Source organism: Watersipora subatra, chromosome 8, assembly GCF_963576615.1.
Source record: "Watersipora subatra chromosome 8, tzWatSuba1.1, whole genome shotgun sequence".
NCBI classification, from domain to species: domain Eukaryota; kingdom Metazoa; phylum Bryozoa; class Gymnolaemata; order Cheilostomatida; family Watersiporidae; genus Watersipora; species Watersipora subatra.
In genome coordinates this window covers 8,361,857-8,380,968 of record NC_088715.1, presented here as the reverse complement: position 1 = coordinate 8,380,968, position 19,112 = coordinate 8,361,857, and the positions used below count along the sequence as shown (strand labels likewise).

Below are 19,112 nucleotides of genomic sequence, written 5' to 3'. Positions count from 1 at the left end.
GACAAATTATATCCATTCTATGACTCGCAAATGCTTTTCAAGCTGTTTTCCAACGTCAAACGCATCCAAGAACGATAATCCACTGCAGTTTACCACCATGGAGTGCAATTATTTAGAAACACAGTCTTTAACACTCGGTTTTATTTACAGAGAAAAACTTGAATTTGTACCAATGCAAACAACTTTACTCACCTGCAATAACGATCGCAAAAAGCGTCAATATCAATTATTACTATATTGTGAATTTTATTGCAAGTATTGCAGATGAGTTAAGCATCGTTAAATCATTAATTAAACTACAACAACCGGAAAAATAAATCATATGGCGGATATTTCCTACTCCTAGTTTTGCCTTGTCCGATATTTTCAGGCATAATACGATGTAAATGCATACCTTTGAAATCTTTCGAAGGAGTACGATGCGGATTTTTAGCTTTCCCACGCATCGAACTTCATAAATTCCGAAAAGTTATAACTTAATTCTATGTATATGCCCACAAACATTCTCGGTTGATATTTTGGTTCATTATACAGTAATACAAAAACGCGTTTAATCTCTTTGTAAAGATTTAATAGACGTAAACTGACAAAACGTCGTAAAACCACGGTTATGGAAGACCAAGCGAGTCATACTTAACGCCGAATACCTGTTGGAGATTCCGACAAGTTGGTGATTTTTTCTGAAACTACCCATGTGATTACCGCTGCCTGTACTCATGATGTTGTGTTAAAACTGCTAAAAGAGTTCTGAATAAATATCGCCGAGTGATTTATTCACTACTAATGGACGTGATTTGACGCTATTTGGTAAGAAACCTCAAATTGTTGATCAGTTACAAAACTGCCTTACACAAAGCCACTGCACACTCGCAAACCTGCGAAAATGGTGCCCGAATGGTTGAAATCAACTTGATATCGAATAATGAATACCATATTTGCCTTGTGGTGACCGATTTAACTCATGCACTACTATAAGCCCCTCTGTGGGGCTTACAGACAATTTAAATCAGACGGAAGCCCCTCATTGGAGCTTTTTTATATTATGTGGTTTGGTTCTCTTTTTGTCGCTACAAGTGAATGGATTCAAATTTTCTTGGTTCAAATGCTTAGTATGGAGACTATTGTAGTGTGTGCTCATGTGAAACTGACAGTAAAGGATTCTTATAAGTATTATATATATAGCATTTGTTGAAGTAAATTCTACTCGACAAGGATAGACAACTCCCAACTCAAGAGCGAGTTCACACAACTTGATGAGTCAATAAACAGACTTGTGGGTGAGCCGATAAACAGACTCGAGAGTGAGCCGATAAACAGACTCGAGAGTGAGCCGATAAACAGACTCGATGGTGAGCCGATAAACAGACTCGATGGTGAGCCGATAAACAGACTCGATGGTGAGCCGATAAACAGACTCGATGGTGAGCCGATAAACAGACTTGAGAGTGAGCCGATAAACAGACTCGAGAGTGAGCCGATAAACAGACTCGATGGTGAGCCGATAAACAGACTCGATGGTGAGCCGATAAACAGACTCGATGGTGACTTTTCTCAACTATTACACCCTAGCAAGCCAAGCGCAATAATTCTTGATGTTCGGTCGATAGCACTTATAGTGAATGCAGCTATGATACGCTGGCTAATATCACAATGCTAAAGTCAGAAACAGTGACAAGAATGTTATACCTATTTGCTTTTCAACTCAAGCAGAGCTTGTTTGTAAAGAACGCAGTATCTTTATTGGTGTTACATCTCTCAGTACCAAGCAGTAACACAACAACAATGATCAAACTGGCAGGTTATATAGCAATCCCAAGAAAAATCTACAAATTGATTGGCTGCACAGTAATCAGGTCAACCAATTCCACAATAACATATTTCGAATACAAAAACGATAACATTTGTCACTAACTAATCACGCAATACGAGTAATAATAATTTTTTTTGTGTCTGTATAGTAACATGCAAATCTTAGAACAATATGGTAATAAATGGTTAACATAAAAAAAATTGCTAGTATCACACATACATACACTCTACATTGAACAAGTGTTAAGCGTGCGCCTTATAAATGACTATTCAAATTTGTCTGAATTGCGATGAACGTAATATAGATCCGTTGAGTTAGCAATTTGAAGCTGCCGGATTATAGGCTTAGAAAAGACGTCATCAGCTCTTGCGCATTCTGACGTCTACAATTACGGGTACACACTGATTGACAGCTCATTCGCTTTTACAAGCATGAAGTCGGGTCCAAGACCATTCGCCCATCGGTAGATCCTATCGGGGACGACAGTGACCCTCTCGGGCTACCAGTCAAAATCGATTTTTGAGTGCCAGTAGTCTCACCAACCACCTCAGCCCTTTTTAGGGCTATCATTTCCGTTTTAAGGGTTTTGTTCTGCGACGACAATGGTGAAAACTCGGTGTCGTAATTGTCGTCCACTTTTTTTATTACACTGTCCCCTCCTAAGGCAGAATTCTGTCTCAGAATGGCTGATAGCTTATCATTGTCTGTTTGCATTTTGTTGAGCCAATAATTTTGTAGATGCATTGGCTTCTTTCTTACCCTAGAAGGTCGCTGCTTTACGTCAGGGTTGGTTGGCTTCACTGACGTTTCCGCGGCAGGGGGTTCGGGCTCAAAACTAGTTGCTACCTCTTCTGCACTTCCCACAAAGCTTGGTCTGCGAGCCCGAGCATTCTCTCCCGGAGGAGCGCTTGTACCAGCTTCCTGGTACAGTTTAATCCGGCCTTCGTGCTGTACAGACAATTTTCCGTTTCGCTCCATTTCGTACGTTTGATAGGGCAGAGATTTCGTAATGCGGTAAGGCCCGACATACTTGGGTTGAAGTTTTGTTCCTCTACCTTTTGTCTTAAAGTATGATTTGAGCCAGATTTGATCACCTTTGACAAATTTTGGCTCTTCTTCACTGTCATCCGTCCGAGGTTTGCATTTTTGATGCTGTCGTAGTTTTATGTATGCGGTCTGCATGTCTTTTTGTAGTTGTGCAGCATACTCATCCCCTGTAAAATCCAACCCGGTTGGGTAGTTGACCAGGAGGTCATGCGGCAGTCGGACATTTCGCCCTAGCATCAATGAGTTGGGCGTCTCTCCAGTGCTTCGATGTGGCGTAGCCCGTATGATCCGCATGATTTGGGGCACTAGGCGATCCCATTCCTGGTGTTCTGACTCGGCCAGCATAGCCCTCAAGGAATTTCCCAGTGTCCGGTTCAATCTTTCCACTATCGAATTTCCCTGGGGATGATAGGGAGCGCAACGGGTTTTCTTGCAGTTCCATAATTCACAGCAGGCCCTAAATAGAGCTGACTCAAACTGTGCTCCTTGGTCCGTGTGTATTGTTTCAGGGATCCCAAAGTAGCTAAACACTCGCTCATCTAGAACCTTAGCTACTGTTGAGGCCTGCCCATCACGGATTGGAATGGCGTCGTCCCATCTGGTGAAATGATCTGCGAGGACTAAAATCTGGGTGTTACCGTCGGTAGTCTCTGGCAGGGGCCCACATAAATCTACCGCAATAACCTGCCAGGGTCTTCCGGCCCCCAGCTTGTTTTGGGGATCAGAGTGTCGGTGGAGTGCTGGTTTTGCTTTCTGACAAGCAACACATCCATTCACCCACTTCCTGACATAACTCGTCATGCCAGGCCAAAACCAATTTTGGCGGATTATGGCCAGGGTCTTATTAAAACCAAGATGGGCTGATTGGTGCGCGGTCTGTGTTACCTCTGCTTGTTTAACACGGGGACATATCACCCTTGAGACTCATCTACTTTGATAAGGCAACTCTACGTGCAGCACACCAGATTCGTCTAATTTTAGGTGCTCCCATAATTTAACTAGCTTTTCTGCCTGCCATCCCAGGTACCGGTCTGAAGGGGGTTTCTGTTCCCGGACCCCATGATACACATCGCCAATGTGCTCATCCAACTCCTGAGCCTTGGCCAAATCAATTTGCTGTCCCGCTAGATGAGTGGATACTGCATCAATGCGTACTGGCTGCATTTGGGATGCTTCGGGAACAAGGTAGCGTTGGCATTGCTTGCAATCTTGGCAGATCTGCCGACTTAGTCCGTCTGCATTATTATGTTTCAGCCCCTTGCGGTGCTTCAAGGTAAATTCGAATTCCGAGAGTACCTCAAACCATCGGGCTAGCTGACCTGTCGGCGTTGAAGCTCGCAGTAACCATGGCAAGCTGGCATGGTCAGTGCGTATCTCAAATCTCCGTCCATATAGTTGCGGACGGAAATGTTTTAGGGCCTTCACAATAGCCAGTAGCTCCAGCCGCGTCACACAATAGTTCGCTTCTTCCGGTGAGTGCATCTTAGAATAGTATGCAATTACTCTCTCTTGACCACCTTGTTCTTGTGCCAGGACCGCTCCAGAAGCCACTTGGCTTGCGTCCGTATCTAGAATGAATGGTTTCGAGTAGTCCGGATAGGCCAGCACCGGCGCAGTTGTCAGATGATTCTTGAGAGTCTGAAAGGCATGCTGACACTCGTTGTCCCAGCAAAATTCTGCTCGGGTAGAACACAACTGGCTGAGTGGTCGAGATAACTCTGCATAATTTGCAATGAACCTGCGGTAATACCCACAAGTGACCAGAAAGGCCCTGACATCAGACTTATGCTTGGGCAAGGGCCATTCGCTAACAGCTTCAATTTTGGTCGCATCGGTTTCCACCCCATCAGCGCTCACCACATGCCCCAGGTAATGTACCCTCTCCCCGAAAAGCGTGCATTTAGATGGCTTCAGCTTTAATCCGGCAGCCTGGAGTCTGTGAAAGACCTCTTCTAAGCATTCTAGGTGAGGGTCAAAATCGGCAGAGAACACAATTATGTCATCTAGGTAGATCAACAGTGTGCGCCAATGCAAGCCCCGTAGAACTGTTTCCATTAATCGTTCGAATGTAGATGGTGCTGAGGTAAGGCCAAAAGGAAGAACTTGCCACTCCCAAAGACCGGATCTAGTAGTAAAAGCGGCAGCTTCCTTGGCAGAACTTTCTAGCTCCACTTGCCAATAGCCACTGGCAACATCTAGAGTACTGAACCACTTGCTACCACCCAAGGCATCCAAGCTATCATCAATTCTAGGGAGAGGGTATGCATCCTTGGTGGTGAGTTCGTTCAGCTTACGGTAGTCCACACAGAAGCGCCAGCTGCCGTCTTTCTTTTTCACCAACACAACTGGGGAGCTCCAAGCGCCATGGCCCTCCTTGACTAGGCCATGTTCCTTGAGCTCTTGCACTTGCTTTTCGATTTCTGCCTCTTGAACCGGGCCATGCCGATAAGGCCTTTGTTTGATGGGTCGTGCATCTCTAACCAAAGGAATGGTATGCTGGACAACAGCTGTCCTTCCAAGATCATACTTGCCTGTACTGAAAATTGACTGATTTTTCTGCAATAATCCCATTGCCCTTTTTACATGGTTATCGTCCAACCTATGGCACCATTGTTGAAAAGCATTCTCAAGGTCTTCCGGAAGCGCTCCGTTGGTCGGCCCCATGTTTGGGTTATCTTCCACCGCCCCAACTATGGAACAGCTTGCTATGACCTGTCCCGACTTCAGCTCCATTTCCGCATCTGAATAGTTCATTATGCGTATACAGACATCTTGATTTTTCGGTTGATGTATGGATGAGGCCACTACTAGCCCTGGCAGCCCACCAGTGTGCTCTATACACGCTGCCCCATGCCTCCAAACGCGATTCAACCTAGCTTGAACGAGCTTCTCACTACGGGGTGGAATGGATGTAGTGTATTTGGCCTGTACCTTGACCTGCAAGGGCTCTCCGTTGGCAGCGCAGCAATCGATCTTCTGTCCTTGGCAGACCAGCTAATTGTTCTTGAAATCAATCTTGCAGTTAAAGTTCTTGAAGAAGTCAAAACCCAGCAGGATATGGTTATCTATTTCGGCAATGATGAAGTTCGTTACAAATACTTCATTGCCCAACTTCAATGTGACTTTTGTTGTCCCTTCCAATGGAATTCGTTGGCCATCTGCAAGCACACCCTGGCCTTCAACAGGTAGGGGGTGGGTGAAGGAAGACGGGGGTAGCTGTTGTAGGACTCTTTTAGGAATTATGGATCGGGAACAACCACTATCGAGAAGAAGCGTAAATTTTGTCTTTCCTACCTGAGCCCGAACATAATACGATGTGGCCTCGGAAGGTTGACAGAAACTAACTAGTGTGTCACCCCTTAGGTTTGGTTCAGCTTGTCCGGGGCCTATGACTGCTGAACTGATTCGTTTCCCGCCTTCTTTTGTCTGCAGTCACGAGAAATATGTCCTAAACCCTGGCAATTGTAGCAGCGTATGTCCTTGGTGGTTCGAGGCCTCCGGTTAGCCGCCAGTCCATTTAACAGCTCACGCTGGGAGGTTGCCAACTGTCTTTGTGATTCCACCAATTTCTGGGTTAGTTCCATTTGCATGGAAGCAAATTTATCCAGCATTTCCTTTTGAGAGTTGCGAAACTCTTCAGCCTGCAGCTCTATTTGCTTCTTCAGGTCTTGGACGTCCTCTGTCTCTAACCGGTGGATCCCTACATCGGCAGTTGTCATTGAGCGATATTTATGGATGATATCGACTGCCTCTGCGAGAGAACTTGGTGGTGACAACCGTAATGTCCATGCCAATTGTGGCATTGTTGACACTGCACACAGAACTTCCTGTTTCGCTTGTTGATCCTGTTGATCAGTCGTTAAATTTGGGTACGCCTTTTTCACCAATGTCATTACTTTTTCCCCAAATTTATGAATGCTTTCTTTAGGTTTTAACTTCAACCCCCGCAAAAGAGTATTTGCCATATCTGTAGTGAGTTCATACTGCGATTGTAGCTTATCGTACACTTCCTCACATGAGTCGCCATTAGTTCCCATTGTAGCAGGGCCCTTTAGGGATAGCCGAAGACGTAGCTTCTTCTCAGCATCACTCCATCTATTATGTTTAGCAATGGCTTCATAGCTAGTGATGAATGTGTCTACATCTTCTGTTCCATCAAATGTGGGTGCGGGGATTGGATGATGTGGTGGGACAGCTACCTTCATGTGTGGTCGCCCTATTTCTTCCTCATCACCACTGTAATGGTCACGACACCCCCGTTCCATTTCTAGCCTCTCTTTCTCTAACCTTTCCTTTTCTAACCTCTGTCGTCGAGTGCGTGTAGGCATTCTGGGTTCGTCTAGATTGCTCTAGCAGAAATATCCCACTGCTGCCACCAGTGAAGTAAATTCTACTCGACAAGGATAGACAACTCCCAACTCAAGAGCGAGTTCACACAACTTGATGAGTCAATAAACAGACTTGTGGGTGAGCCGATAAACAGACTCGAGAGTGAGCCGATAAACAGACTCGAGAGTGAGCCGATAAACAGACTCGAGAGTGAGCCGATAAACAGACTCGCGGGTGAGCCGATAAACAGACTCGCGGGTGAGCCGATAAACAGACTCGATGGTGAGCCGATAAACAGACTCGATGGTGAGCCGATAAACAGACTCGATGGTGAGCCGATAAACAGACTCGATGGTGAGCCGATAAACAGACTCGATGGTGAGCCGATAAACAGACTCGATGGTGAGCCGATAAACAGACTCGATGGTGAGCCGATAAACAGACTCGAGAGTGAGCCGATAAACAGACTCGAGAGTGAGCTGATAAACAGACTCGATGGTGAGCCGATAAACAGACTCGATGGTGAGCCGATAAACAGACTCGATGGTGACTTTTCTCAACTATTACACCCTAGCAAGCCAAGCGCAATAATTCTTGATGTTCGGTCGATAGCACTTATAGTGAATGCAGCTATGATACGCTGGCTAATATCACAATGCTAAAGTCAGAAACAGTGACAAGAATGTTATACCTATTTGCTTTTCAACTCAAGCAGAGCTTGTTTGTAAAGAACGCAGTATCTTTATTGGTGTTATATCTCTCAGTACCAAGCAGTAACACAACAACAATGATCAAACTGGCAGGTTATATAGCAATCCCAAGAAAAATCCACAAATTGATTGGCTGCACAGTAATCAGGTCAACCAATTCCACAATAACATATTTCGAATACAAAAACGATAACATTTGTCACTAACTAATCACGCAATACGAGTAATAATAATTTTTTTTGTGTCTGTATAGTAACATGCAAATCTTAGAACAATATGGTAATAAATGGTTAACATAAAAAAAATTGCTAGTATCACACATACATACACTCTACATTGAACAAGTGTTAAGCGTGCGCCTTATAAATGACTATTCAAATTTGTCTGAATTGCGATGAACGTAATATAGATCCGTTGAGTTAGCAATTTGAAGCTGCCGGATTATAGGCTTAGAAAAGACGTCATCAACTCTTGCGCATTCTGACGTCTACAATTACGGGTACACACTGATTGACAGCTCATTCGCTTTTACAAGCATGAAGTCGGGTCCAAGACCATTCGCCCATCAGTAGATCCTATCGGGGACGACAGTGACCCTCTCGGGCTACCAGTCAAAATCGATTTTTGAGTGCCAGTAGTCTCACCAACCACCTCAGCCCTTTTTAGGGCTATCATTTCTGTTTTAAGGGTTTTGTTCTGCGACGACAATGGTGGAAACTCGGTGTCGTAATTGTCGCCCACTTTTTTTATTACATTGTATTCATTTCATGTGAAACGTTAATTTCGGATGATTCCCAACATCTATAAGCACAAAAGCTCTGAAACGCGCTCGTAGAGAGCATACGAATTTCATCGCATCCGACGAAGACTTGCCTTGTTTGGCCTGACCCATTTTGTGAGCAGCTGTTTGAATGGCTTTTGTTGATACAAATTAATTATGTTCAACCTAAAATGAATTACGTAGTGAATAAGTTGAAGACTCTTTTATGAGAAAGAGATTTTGAGGTGATTCTTTTGTGAGCAGTACATCATGTTTATGTTACACAACTATTTATTGTACAGACTGAAAAGAAAAACGAAGTTGCAAGTTGTCAGTCAAGACTCAATAATCATTTTTTATTTACAGCATGAAACTTTGTTGAGTCCAAAAATAATCCATCAGACAACAAGCAAAGCAACCTTTTCACTTCTAACATTCCTTGCAAAAAAACATAATTTTCAGTGATTTGTCTGCTAATATGTTACACGATTCTAAGAAAATTTATCTTTGCCAAAATTATTTAAGCATTGCCAAGTGGAAGTAACTTTATGCGGATCCATGGTCTATTCTAGCAAATACATGTAGACTAATTATTATGACATGACCATGTAGTAACTGTAAGTTTTAAATTCTGTAATTTATCTAATTGTGATTTTTACAATTTGATATAAATGAGATAATCTCTCTTCGAGTTAAATTCAACAACAAGATTGCATAAAGGTTTGGAAATTTTTTTGAAGGTGCATCCCCCTTTTTCTTATTTTGTAAAGAGCAAATCTGACAATACAACAATCATTTCAACGGGTATGTGAACTGACTGTTTGATATAGCCGCGTAATTGCCTTTAAGCTGTATAAATCATCTATGTGAGAATTTTCTGCAAGTTGACAGTCTCGGTTACGATGGTTGTTTCTTGTGTCATTACTGACCAATGCCCCAGATGGGCGCAAACTATTTTGTAATTGCAAAAGGAAGATTTGTTTAGTAAATTGACAATGTCATATAAGCAAGCTAATAACAATAACTGAACACTTCATTGTTTTGTTAATTATTTGTAATATCTACTGTGACAAGCAACGACAAAAACTGAGCCAAAGGTTTCAAAAGAACAGTGAATATCACACTGTATTATTTAACACTGTTTACGAAAACCTACAATAGGTGTTCTCGTCATTTCATGAACAAAAAATAAGATTGTTATATATGACCTATTGTTAAAGGTTGACTTGCAACAAAATTCACATTACAGTTATTTGATATCAAAAGATGCACCATGTCTTATTCTGTTGTGTTGTAGGTGCAAATTATATGGGAATGTGATTAAAAGCTTTTAAAAGCTAAAAAAACCAACAGTTAATCGCAGCCACATGAGACCGCCGTAGTTTGAATTCTCTTTCCAAAGCGGCTCAAACGGGACGTAGTTGTTACAGGATGGTTTCTGTTTACACTTTCATGCAACCTCATTCGTCGAAATATTTTCACAAATATATTTCACACATTCAATAAAACCAGGTCTATTGTTCTTACGCGTCTATTTTATCGTCATTGTAATGCAGTCACTTTTAGCTCTGATATATTATAACTTACCGTAAAAAGTCGTTAAACTTTCTATCCTTAGTTCGAAGGCGTACATATCATTGTCTGATAATCATGACGAGCCTGTTGGTCACATGTGATATTCGAAAATTGCTGCAAAAATTATTTGCGAAGTATTGGGTCACATGATCAGATTACGACTTGATTAAATCAAGCCAAAACAAAATTGAAAGTAGCGCGCATCTATATTTGATATGGGGTCTTCGGTAAAACCCGAAGTGTTTGTCATAAACTAGTGCTACGATAAGTTTTATATGGAGCTTTTTATTGGCCTTTCAATTCACATGACAACATCACGTAACAAGACAATAACCAAACTGTCAGAACTACGTCAGAGAAATAAACAGATTCCAATTTACGGCGGCTTTTTGTTTTTGAGCTTTCAAGAGCTTGTAATCACATTTCCACATATTTGGCACCTACAACACAACAATGTAAGACATGGTGAATCTTTTGATACCAAATAACTGTAATGTGAATTTTGTCGCAAGTCAACCTTTAAAACTAAAACTAAAGCTTTGGAGGCTAAGCTGCTTTTCATCAACAACAAAAACTTCAGCTTTTTAAAATTCACTCTCAGAGTCGTAGAGCTCACATGGGTGCTATACGGCTCTGTTCACGTCTACACATACTGTTGCAACAATAAAGCTATCTCTCCTTGGAGCAGACAATTCCACTTCTCCGGTAACTTTTAACTACTAAACAGCTATGGCATTCGTTAAAAAGTATTAGTCAGCCCAGCTTATAGCTCTATGGTGACAGTTTTGTCTTATTAATAGAAACGCACATGCAATAGATTGAAGGGGAGTCTATGGGTGATCGATCCGCATGATGCCACACTATCACAGTATTATCCAAGAATTGTATTTCAATGGGATTATCGCTCAACTGAGCAGTTACCAGTGTATCTTAGACTCGCAGCTTACAAATTTCTTACTCATCAATACTCTTTAAGGGTGGTCAGTGGTCACGTGAGAGCCGAAATGAACTAAATGACACAAAACAACGTCGCTGTCAGTTGTATGACCAGGCTCTCCCGGACTTGTGATTGTGTTGCATGAATGTAAGATGTTGTGCTTGAGTTTTGCATAAATGTTAAAAAATGGTTGTGGTTTTATTTCCTGTAGAATATAAGTAATGTGTCATACTCATCATGATGAATAATCGTTGCCTGTTTTATTTATGTAAAACCACAGTACTATGATGAAGACTGTTTTTGTTTGTTATGTACTCAGCATAGAAAAACATTCATCTATTAACAAAAAGTATAATTTTGTTGATGGAAGGTTTGGCAAAATTTTTCTATCGAGTGATTTATTCTGAGCAGCTGAACGATCTTCTGATAAGTCTGCTGTGTAATAATAATTAATAATTGTTCCTCAAAGTTTTTTGTTTACAATAGAAATATTTAGTTTAAATACATAAAAACTACCAATGAAACAGTGTCCTGTCTCCATGCGTATGGTATCTAGGAGGCGAACTGACTTCAGATGCCATGTGACATGTGGCTTAGCCGACCCAAAGTAAACTAACCTCCAAACCTAAGTCAGTTCGGTCATCGCGTGACCACGGCTTTAGCGTGTCACCTTTGCAACATTACTAAAAGGCTGTGTTTCAAGTAAGCGAATCTATTACTGGTGCACCTTCCATTACATCACGTGGTCCATACATGCATACATAGCTGAGAGGTTCTATAGAGGTCCGAAGGGCTATACAATATTACATAGCCTTTTGCAGAGGTCTCTCCAAAGTCGTTATGTTATCGAAGATGTCATTGGCAGCTGACCAAAATTAAAGTAAAACAACCATGATAGTTAGTGTAATTAATATAATTATTCAATAAGTTAAAGCAATGGTAAAATAAATTGCGCAATATGTTAAAATGCAATACTGTAAGCAGCGGATGACATTCAATCTATATATAAATGTGAGCGTTTGTCGGTCGGTCCAGTTGTATACGGATAGTTTTAGTAATAAAAAATTCGCTTCGCAGAGGATTTAAACTTGCGAAGATTGTAATCGCAAGTTTGCAAACACGCATAACTAGCCACAAGATTGTGATTTTCGGCCATCTTTTTTTCAGTATCCGTATTGCGATTGTAGGTTACTAACTAAATGTATATGTAATTTTTACTATTAACTAATATTACCATTTGTTTCATTTTTATAAAGTCATTTTAAAATCCATTACCTCTCTTTTAATGTGACGTTTCAATTTCAGATGTCCTGCTACATTCCTATTTTTGGTTTCTTATAAAGCAATCGCTAAATCTACAAAGTACCGTGGTGTGCTTCATTGCTATACATTTGTACTGGTATCGTCCATAAAAACTTTTTCGATAGTTTTTCAAAGTAGCTTCTGCTGCAGCAGTAACCTTTGTATACACACGTTTCTACATGTATATAGTCACTGTTATTAATAATTCAGCCTAGTCATGATTTTTATTTTATTTTTTCAATTAAATAGTGCAAGTGCTCTAGAATATCGAATATCAGAATAGGATGAGGTTAAGCACTTTACAAAGAATCACAGCTATCTTTGGTACTAAAAATGATCAGTGCTTGTCCAATTACTACATGAATTATGATGTTATACTTATTTCTTTGGCAATTAGGCTTGTTTGTGCTGTTTGTCCGAGGTTGGAAGGAGCAGAAAAGCCTCTGACCTCTTGTATAGAACGCACTAGAGTTTGCGCAAGCAGAGTGCCTCAATAGTTTAATAACCTAACCAGGATGGACAATCATTTGTGTCGCTTTGGTTGTCCACTAGTTTATTGAATGATTCATAAGCAGTTTGTTTGTGTGTGTGTATGTGTGCTCTGGTCACTCACCTGTTCCCATACACGTCGCAAAGTACTGGCGACAGCACCGCATGCTATTAGCGGTGAAATGGGAACCTATGCACCGGGTACAGCCAAGGACCGCCGATAGTTGCAGACGGCCTCGCAATAGTTTAGGGCTGTTCAAATGTCGCAAAAGGCCGCAGGCAAAAACTTCATGTAATGCTCGTACAGGTGAAGGTCACCATTATAGAAACGGCATGGCGAGCGAACATTTTATGTGATTCCTCGATTATGTTTAGCGATGTAGCTTATATGTGAACATATGCCACCGAGCCTAGTGCCGCAAGCGTTTTGCTGCGCAAGTTACCGCCGGAGTTTCGAGATCGATATGTGAACCAGGCTTTAGTATTAATCTGCGTTCAGATCAGCCATTGTGCAGAGGCCAAGTTTGATCTGAGAGTGGGTGATTTTGTCCGTTTTTTATTTGCAGGGTCAGATAACTTTAGCTGATATATTTTAGTGAGTCACTCCTTGAATTTTGCTGACTGTTTCCTACAATGTTTTTAGTGAACTTTTTTAGCAAGCTGCCCGATTATTTTGCACTGCTCATCGCTAATAATGGATAACCATAAGGAGGACGATCTTTTGCTAACATAATGTGCTTCAACTATTATAATAACAGCAGTTTTCCGGGTTGCTGTTACTCATGAGTGAAGCTATGACAATAGCATACACAGGTGTGAAGACAAATATGGTGTTCATATTAAAGCCTGGTTTCCATATGACAGCACAAGGCCGCGACGTCCTGCGTGCGTAGGCCAGCTGTGATATGGAAACTTCAACACACGACGATAGCGCGACATGCGTACGCTAATCGCAAGGATCCAACAGAATGGGTCCTTGCGATGGGTGCGCACGATTATGTATCCCACAATACACCGCTAGACCTTGTCAACCCATCCCATAATTCAAACGGAGGGCTGTTTTCCGAAGAAATCTGTCTCTCCTACGAAAAAGTAAGGAAATTATCCACTCTGTCCAATGCAAGCGTGGTGCCTACGCGCGAGATGGAAACACCGCATTGCGGCCTATAAAATGCATTGTGCACGATCACTGGGCTGCGCACAATCATTGTGCTGTCATATGGAAACCAGGCTTTAATGACACTATGACTCACGGTAAAAAAGATGTCATTGGCTACTCAAATAAAATATCGGCTTTGAAAAAAAATTTTCTCTTTGGACTATATCGGTATCAGGCTTGTTTGCGCTGTTCACACGATACGATTCTCGGTCAGTAGAAAAATTGGTCAGAGAATTGACCCAAAATCGGCTGCTGTGACCGCAGCTTTAGTCTGTTAGATTTAGCTTTCTGCTTTTAGGAGGAAACTTATGTTATGCAAAAGCTATTATAACGAATATTGTTGGTTGGTCACATCGTGTATCTGCTCTAGTAGGGCAGTGGTGTCAGGTTTAATGCTTATTAGTTTGTTGTAGGGGCTTAATAGAAACTGATGTTTTTTTTCTTCTCTAGAGGGTATTCTCAGTAGAAGCATATATCTGACTTTAGTTCATTTTTGGCAATTGTTTCCAGTTCTAATTTATTGCAGCTTCAGTGGTAGTGTCTGCCTTTGAATTTTGAGCTAATATAATCGTGCATTGTGGTGCCATTTTGTGAAGCGACCAGCATTTGTAATCTTCAGTTACACACCCCATGAATACTTGTCATTGTGAAACAAAGGAACTCATCATGTTATTCAACTTCTATATTAGTATTTATGCATCCTGTCTTAAGAGTATTATACACCTCTTACATAACCACTCATCCCCTTTTATTTAACCATTTCTGATGTGATTAGGAAACAGCTTTCTGGACTCTTGCTAGCTAGCCTGGGCATGGCTCTCGTGGTGGATATGGAGAGAGAGCCTGGGACACATAGCGAAAAAAAGGTAAGATAACTTCTGCAAAACAAGCGACATATGTTACATATGACGCTCAGACTGATACTAATGAAAGCGTGTCGTTAGATTCGTATCTCACGATGTATTAGATGTGGCGCGTTTAAAAGCTTATTGTCACGGTAACGTGACTTGATCTAGTAAAAAGCGCTATTTTTTTGATAGGCTTGGTGGTTACGAAATACCTCGTTTGATAATAAAACGATAGGAACCATAGGCTACTATTCTCTTGCGTTTTCACGTTAGCAGTTTCATTTCCTATACTGATGAAAATGGAGCCATTCAAAATTCATCTATCAAAGCTAGGCATAGTCACACTGAGACCAAAACAGTCTCAAGTTTTACAACATATTATCGCAGGTTTTGACCAATTTATAGTTCTTCCTATTGGCTTCGGAAAGAGTATTTGCTTTCAGATGGCACCGTTTTGCAGTGGTAGATCCGAGTTGTTCATAATAACTGTCGCGAATAATAATACTCGTGAGTAAAATAAAACTGAGATTACTTTTTACTAGATAAACTTTTCTTTACTAGCAGCGTGCAATTCATTTTTGTTGTTCTATTGCTATTCGTTTGCTATGTTTGTATTGTTATTGTGAATTTTTTTTATTCAATTGATTCAATTTTTTATTATAATTAAATCAAAACATAATTAATTGAACATATGAAATAATATAACTGTCGTTATTGATTTATTATGCAACCAACATTTCATACTTACTAACCAGCGTTTGTTTGCTGCCAATTCAGATTAAAAATAATACATAATACTCGCGAAGATCATAAATAAGACCGTCACATGATACTCCTTTGGAAATAACGATTGTGATATTAGCGACTTCAGAAGTCGGCTTTTAGAGTTGTCTTCCCCGCGTGTTGCGATGTGTCCCAGGCTCTCTCTCCCAATCCCCACGAGAGCCATGCCCAGGCTACTTGCTAGCCTGACACGCAGATTTATTATTCCAACTTCCTAGCACCTGCTATTTTACTGCTTAGCATAAATGTTATCTGCTTCCTTGTACTTACTCGCTTACTGCCTAGGAAGCTTTGCAGCGCCCAATCGTCTGTGATCTACGGATGTGACGATTGCCTGACTGATTAGGCAAACATATATAAGCCTGTGTAGATCAGAAACAATTCGAACTCCATATTTTACTCACGCTCTACGTATCACTCTGCTCTTGTATCACTCTTTATATTTTTAGACTTGCGCAATGAGCATCGGCCATTGACTTGATTAGCCTTCATATATTTCATGTTTTTGCAATTGAAAGTTTGAATTTTTAATAAATATATTCTGTTTTAAAGTTTTTTAACTAAAACAAACCAGTCTAATTCTTGACATTAAATCTACACCTAAAATACAGTCCTTTATAAATTCGCAAATCATAAACCAACTACTTGAACCACCAATCCAGCACTTAAAGTTAATAATCCTTTAAACAGAGGGTCATTACAATTTCTATGTCATCAGTGAACTATTCAATTGACAAGTTCATTACTGAAGCAGCATGTTTGTGGTGGTTGTAGATAGTAGTTTGTGATTTTGCTGCCAGCAACTTTCTAACAGCAAATTGTTTCCAGCAAAACTGTTGAAAATCTGAGTGTATTGATTTTAACTATATACATTGTATAATAACCGCAAGTACATCACTAACTTCTATACTATACTCCACACAAGTTGCTTGTAAAACTGTGTATCTCATAACTGAATATTGTAAGATGGCAGATCTCTTCATGAGTGTTTCTATTGTATTCTCAAAAATCTGGTTAATCCTTGATTGGCTTGGTTTGCTGAGCATCAGTATCTTTGTCAGACTTATTATTGTTGGCATAGGCCTGAAATCCTCAATTGCTTTATTTGTTTTCTCTATAAAACATGTTATAATGGAACTCTATACATAACAACCCAAAGGTAGACAAATGTGTTTTATTTTATAATTTTAAAAGTATAGCACTATGATTCTTCGTCTTAACTTATTAGTATGCTGGACTTGGTAGATGGCATCGAAATCTGCAAGCAAACACATTAACAATCAAATATATTACAGAATAGGAGAATGTGTTCTAAAAATGGTAACTACCCTTGTTGCTAAGCTCGCACCTATTTTTTAGATCAGCTTTAAAATGGCTTTTTTGCTAGAAAAACAGCAATACTGTTTCTAGTGCTTTTTGATTCAACTTAACTAGCCCATGTTTATTACATTTACTGTGACTAGCATGCTCACTTATCACCACTTGCGACTCTACCACATGCCATTCAGCCACCTAAATGCTGAGTATTATTTAATGTCATACGGCAACCAGCTTTATGGATGCAAAGCTTTTATGTGAATTTAATAATATTTTTAAAATTAATTGCTATTAAATCTAAGTGGTAGGTACAATGGCGGGTTTGGAAACTTTGGATAAGTTTTGGCACAGTATTCCGATGTCACTCATGAAAAGATCCTGAGACCTACCGAAATTTATTAAAAATAACATTCTTTGCAATTGTGTTATGCAATTAAAACGTGATTTTAATGACACAGATGGCTCCTGCCTCTACTTCTCTCATCTAAACCAAGAAAGAGTCATGTAGAAGGTGACGATGACTTCCATGATGATTTGAAATCAAGCGAACAGCTGGAAATCGAACTGTCAAGGTCTGGCTCGAACATAGTGGAGTGCATCGGTAGGTAAATATGACCAATATATCCAGGTTTTCTACAAAACAAAATATCTGGCACACATTGCAGCCTTGCTGCATATGCTAAACTGCATGGCTGCTCATATTGTGGTGCATAATTTGGGTATATAAATGTATTTTGGTATTAGCTACTTTCCCTTATTGTTAGTGTATAAAGCAGATATACAGAAAGCAGAGTGGCTTGAAATAATACTGCAGCAGATCAGCGATATGTAGTTAAATTTATTTTATGGTTGATACATATGCTTTTTATAATAATATTAGCATATGATATTTATTTAGCAGGTTATGAGGTACAGAGCTTAAAACTCAACTGCAATGACTGCACCAGCTTTATAGCCTCCTGTCCAGGTTTACGCATCAGGGGATGATGTGATACTAATCAGTGTAAAAGATAGAGGTGGTATGTTTCCACCTCATCCTGTCATCACAAAGATATGTCTAGGCTCAGAACTGAGCATACGGCAGGGTGTCGACTTACAAGGAATCACTGCAGACATACACAAGCTGGTGGTCACTAAAACTCTTTCATCGGTTTTACAAAGCAATTTGCATCAGGGATGTCCATGCTCGTTCCACTGCACAGCGCAACGTTAGTTAAAATATCACCTCCAGATATTTCAGGATTATAATTCATCAGGAGGCTACAAAGGTAGCAGCTAACAAAGGAATCTCAGATCAAGGCTCAGCCGACTGGTCGTCTTTAGTCATGTGTAGCCTTTCACAGTATGTCTAGAAAAGTGTACCATTTGTCGCTTGTTTTCTACGAGTTTGCTGATGCTGTTTGCATAACACCCAAGACCCAACATTTATATTCATGGCAGACTGCAATCAGCGTACGATGTACCAGTGTGTATGCATTTGAAATCAGTTTGTACACCTAGCTATCTGACATGTTAGCCCATAGCATATGGCAACATTGATAATTTTGCAATATCTTTTGGGAATACATGTACTACATCAATATACACTTTTACTCGCACTTTTCATATGAGATATTCAACTTTATGTTTATAAATTTGCAGGGCCGGAAATTCATAGTGTATAAGCTTTGTATCTAAAATTTGAAACAAATATCTTGTGTACTTTAGTAGTTATGTCAAATTACAAGTAGCAACAACAATGACTCTTGATTCTTTCAGTGTAAACAATGATGACTCACTTGCCTGACCTGCTGCGAGTGAACAAAGCATTGTATGGCGCCTTACAGTGCCTCGCGTTGCGTGTTCGCAACTCGAGTTGATCAACTCGAGTTGCACAACTCGAGTTGTGAACACGCAACACGACTTTTCAAAAGTAAGGTGCAATATATTGGTATTACGGTAGAATAACCGTAGATCTGGTTATATTAACAATGGTATATCAATAGGCACCCGTTAGCTAATAGAAATTAAACTATTAGTCTGGTGGCCACAGGGCATTATCGTGTC

The 19,112-nt window shown here is 40.5% G+C and overlaps 1 protein-coding gene and 1 long non-coding RNA gene across 2 annotated transcripts; one reads left to right on the top strand and one right to left on the bottom strand.

The window, feature by feature from the left end:
- Positions 1-714: 714 nt before the first annotated feature.
- Positions 715-18,235, top strand: LOC137402107 (uncharacterized). Its single transcript, XR_010979461.1, has 4 exons — positions 715-807; positions 14,894-14,984; positions 17,525-17,667; positions 17,965-18,235. It is a non-coding gene; the product is annotated as an uncharacterized lncRNA (long non-coding RNA).
- On the bottom strand, positions 1,041-3,151 carry LOC137401829 (uncharacterized). Its single transcript, XM_068088301.1, has 2 exons — positions 2,570-3,151; positions 1,041-1,067 (listed from the first exon to the last, which is right to left on the bottom strand). The coding sequence occupies exons 1-2, from the start codon at positions 3,149-3,151 to the stop codon at positions 1,041-1,043; spliced, it is 609 nt and encodes a 202-aa protein (XP_067944402.1).
- Positions 18,236-19,112: the final 877 nt, after the last annotated feature.

What these genes read in the sequence shown, in the direction of transcription:
- LOC137401829 (XM_068088301.1), bottom strand. Translation starts at nt 3,151, where the DNA reads ATGCGGATCATACGGGCTACGCCACATCGAAGCACTGGAGAGACGCCC. An exon ending in TAAAGCAGCGACCTTCTAGG is followed by an intron (nt 1,068 to 2,569) that starts GTAAGAAAGAAG and finishes ATTCACTTGTAG; the next exon opens with CGACAAAAAGAGAACCAAAC.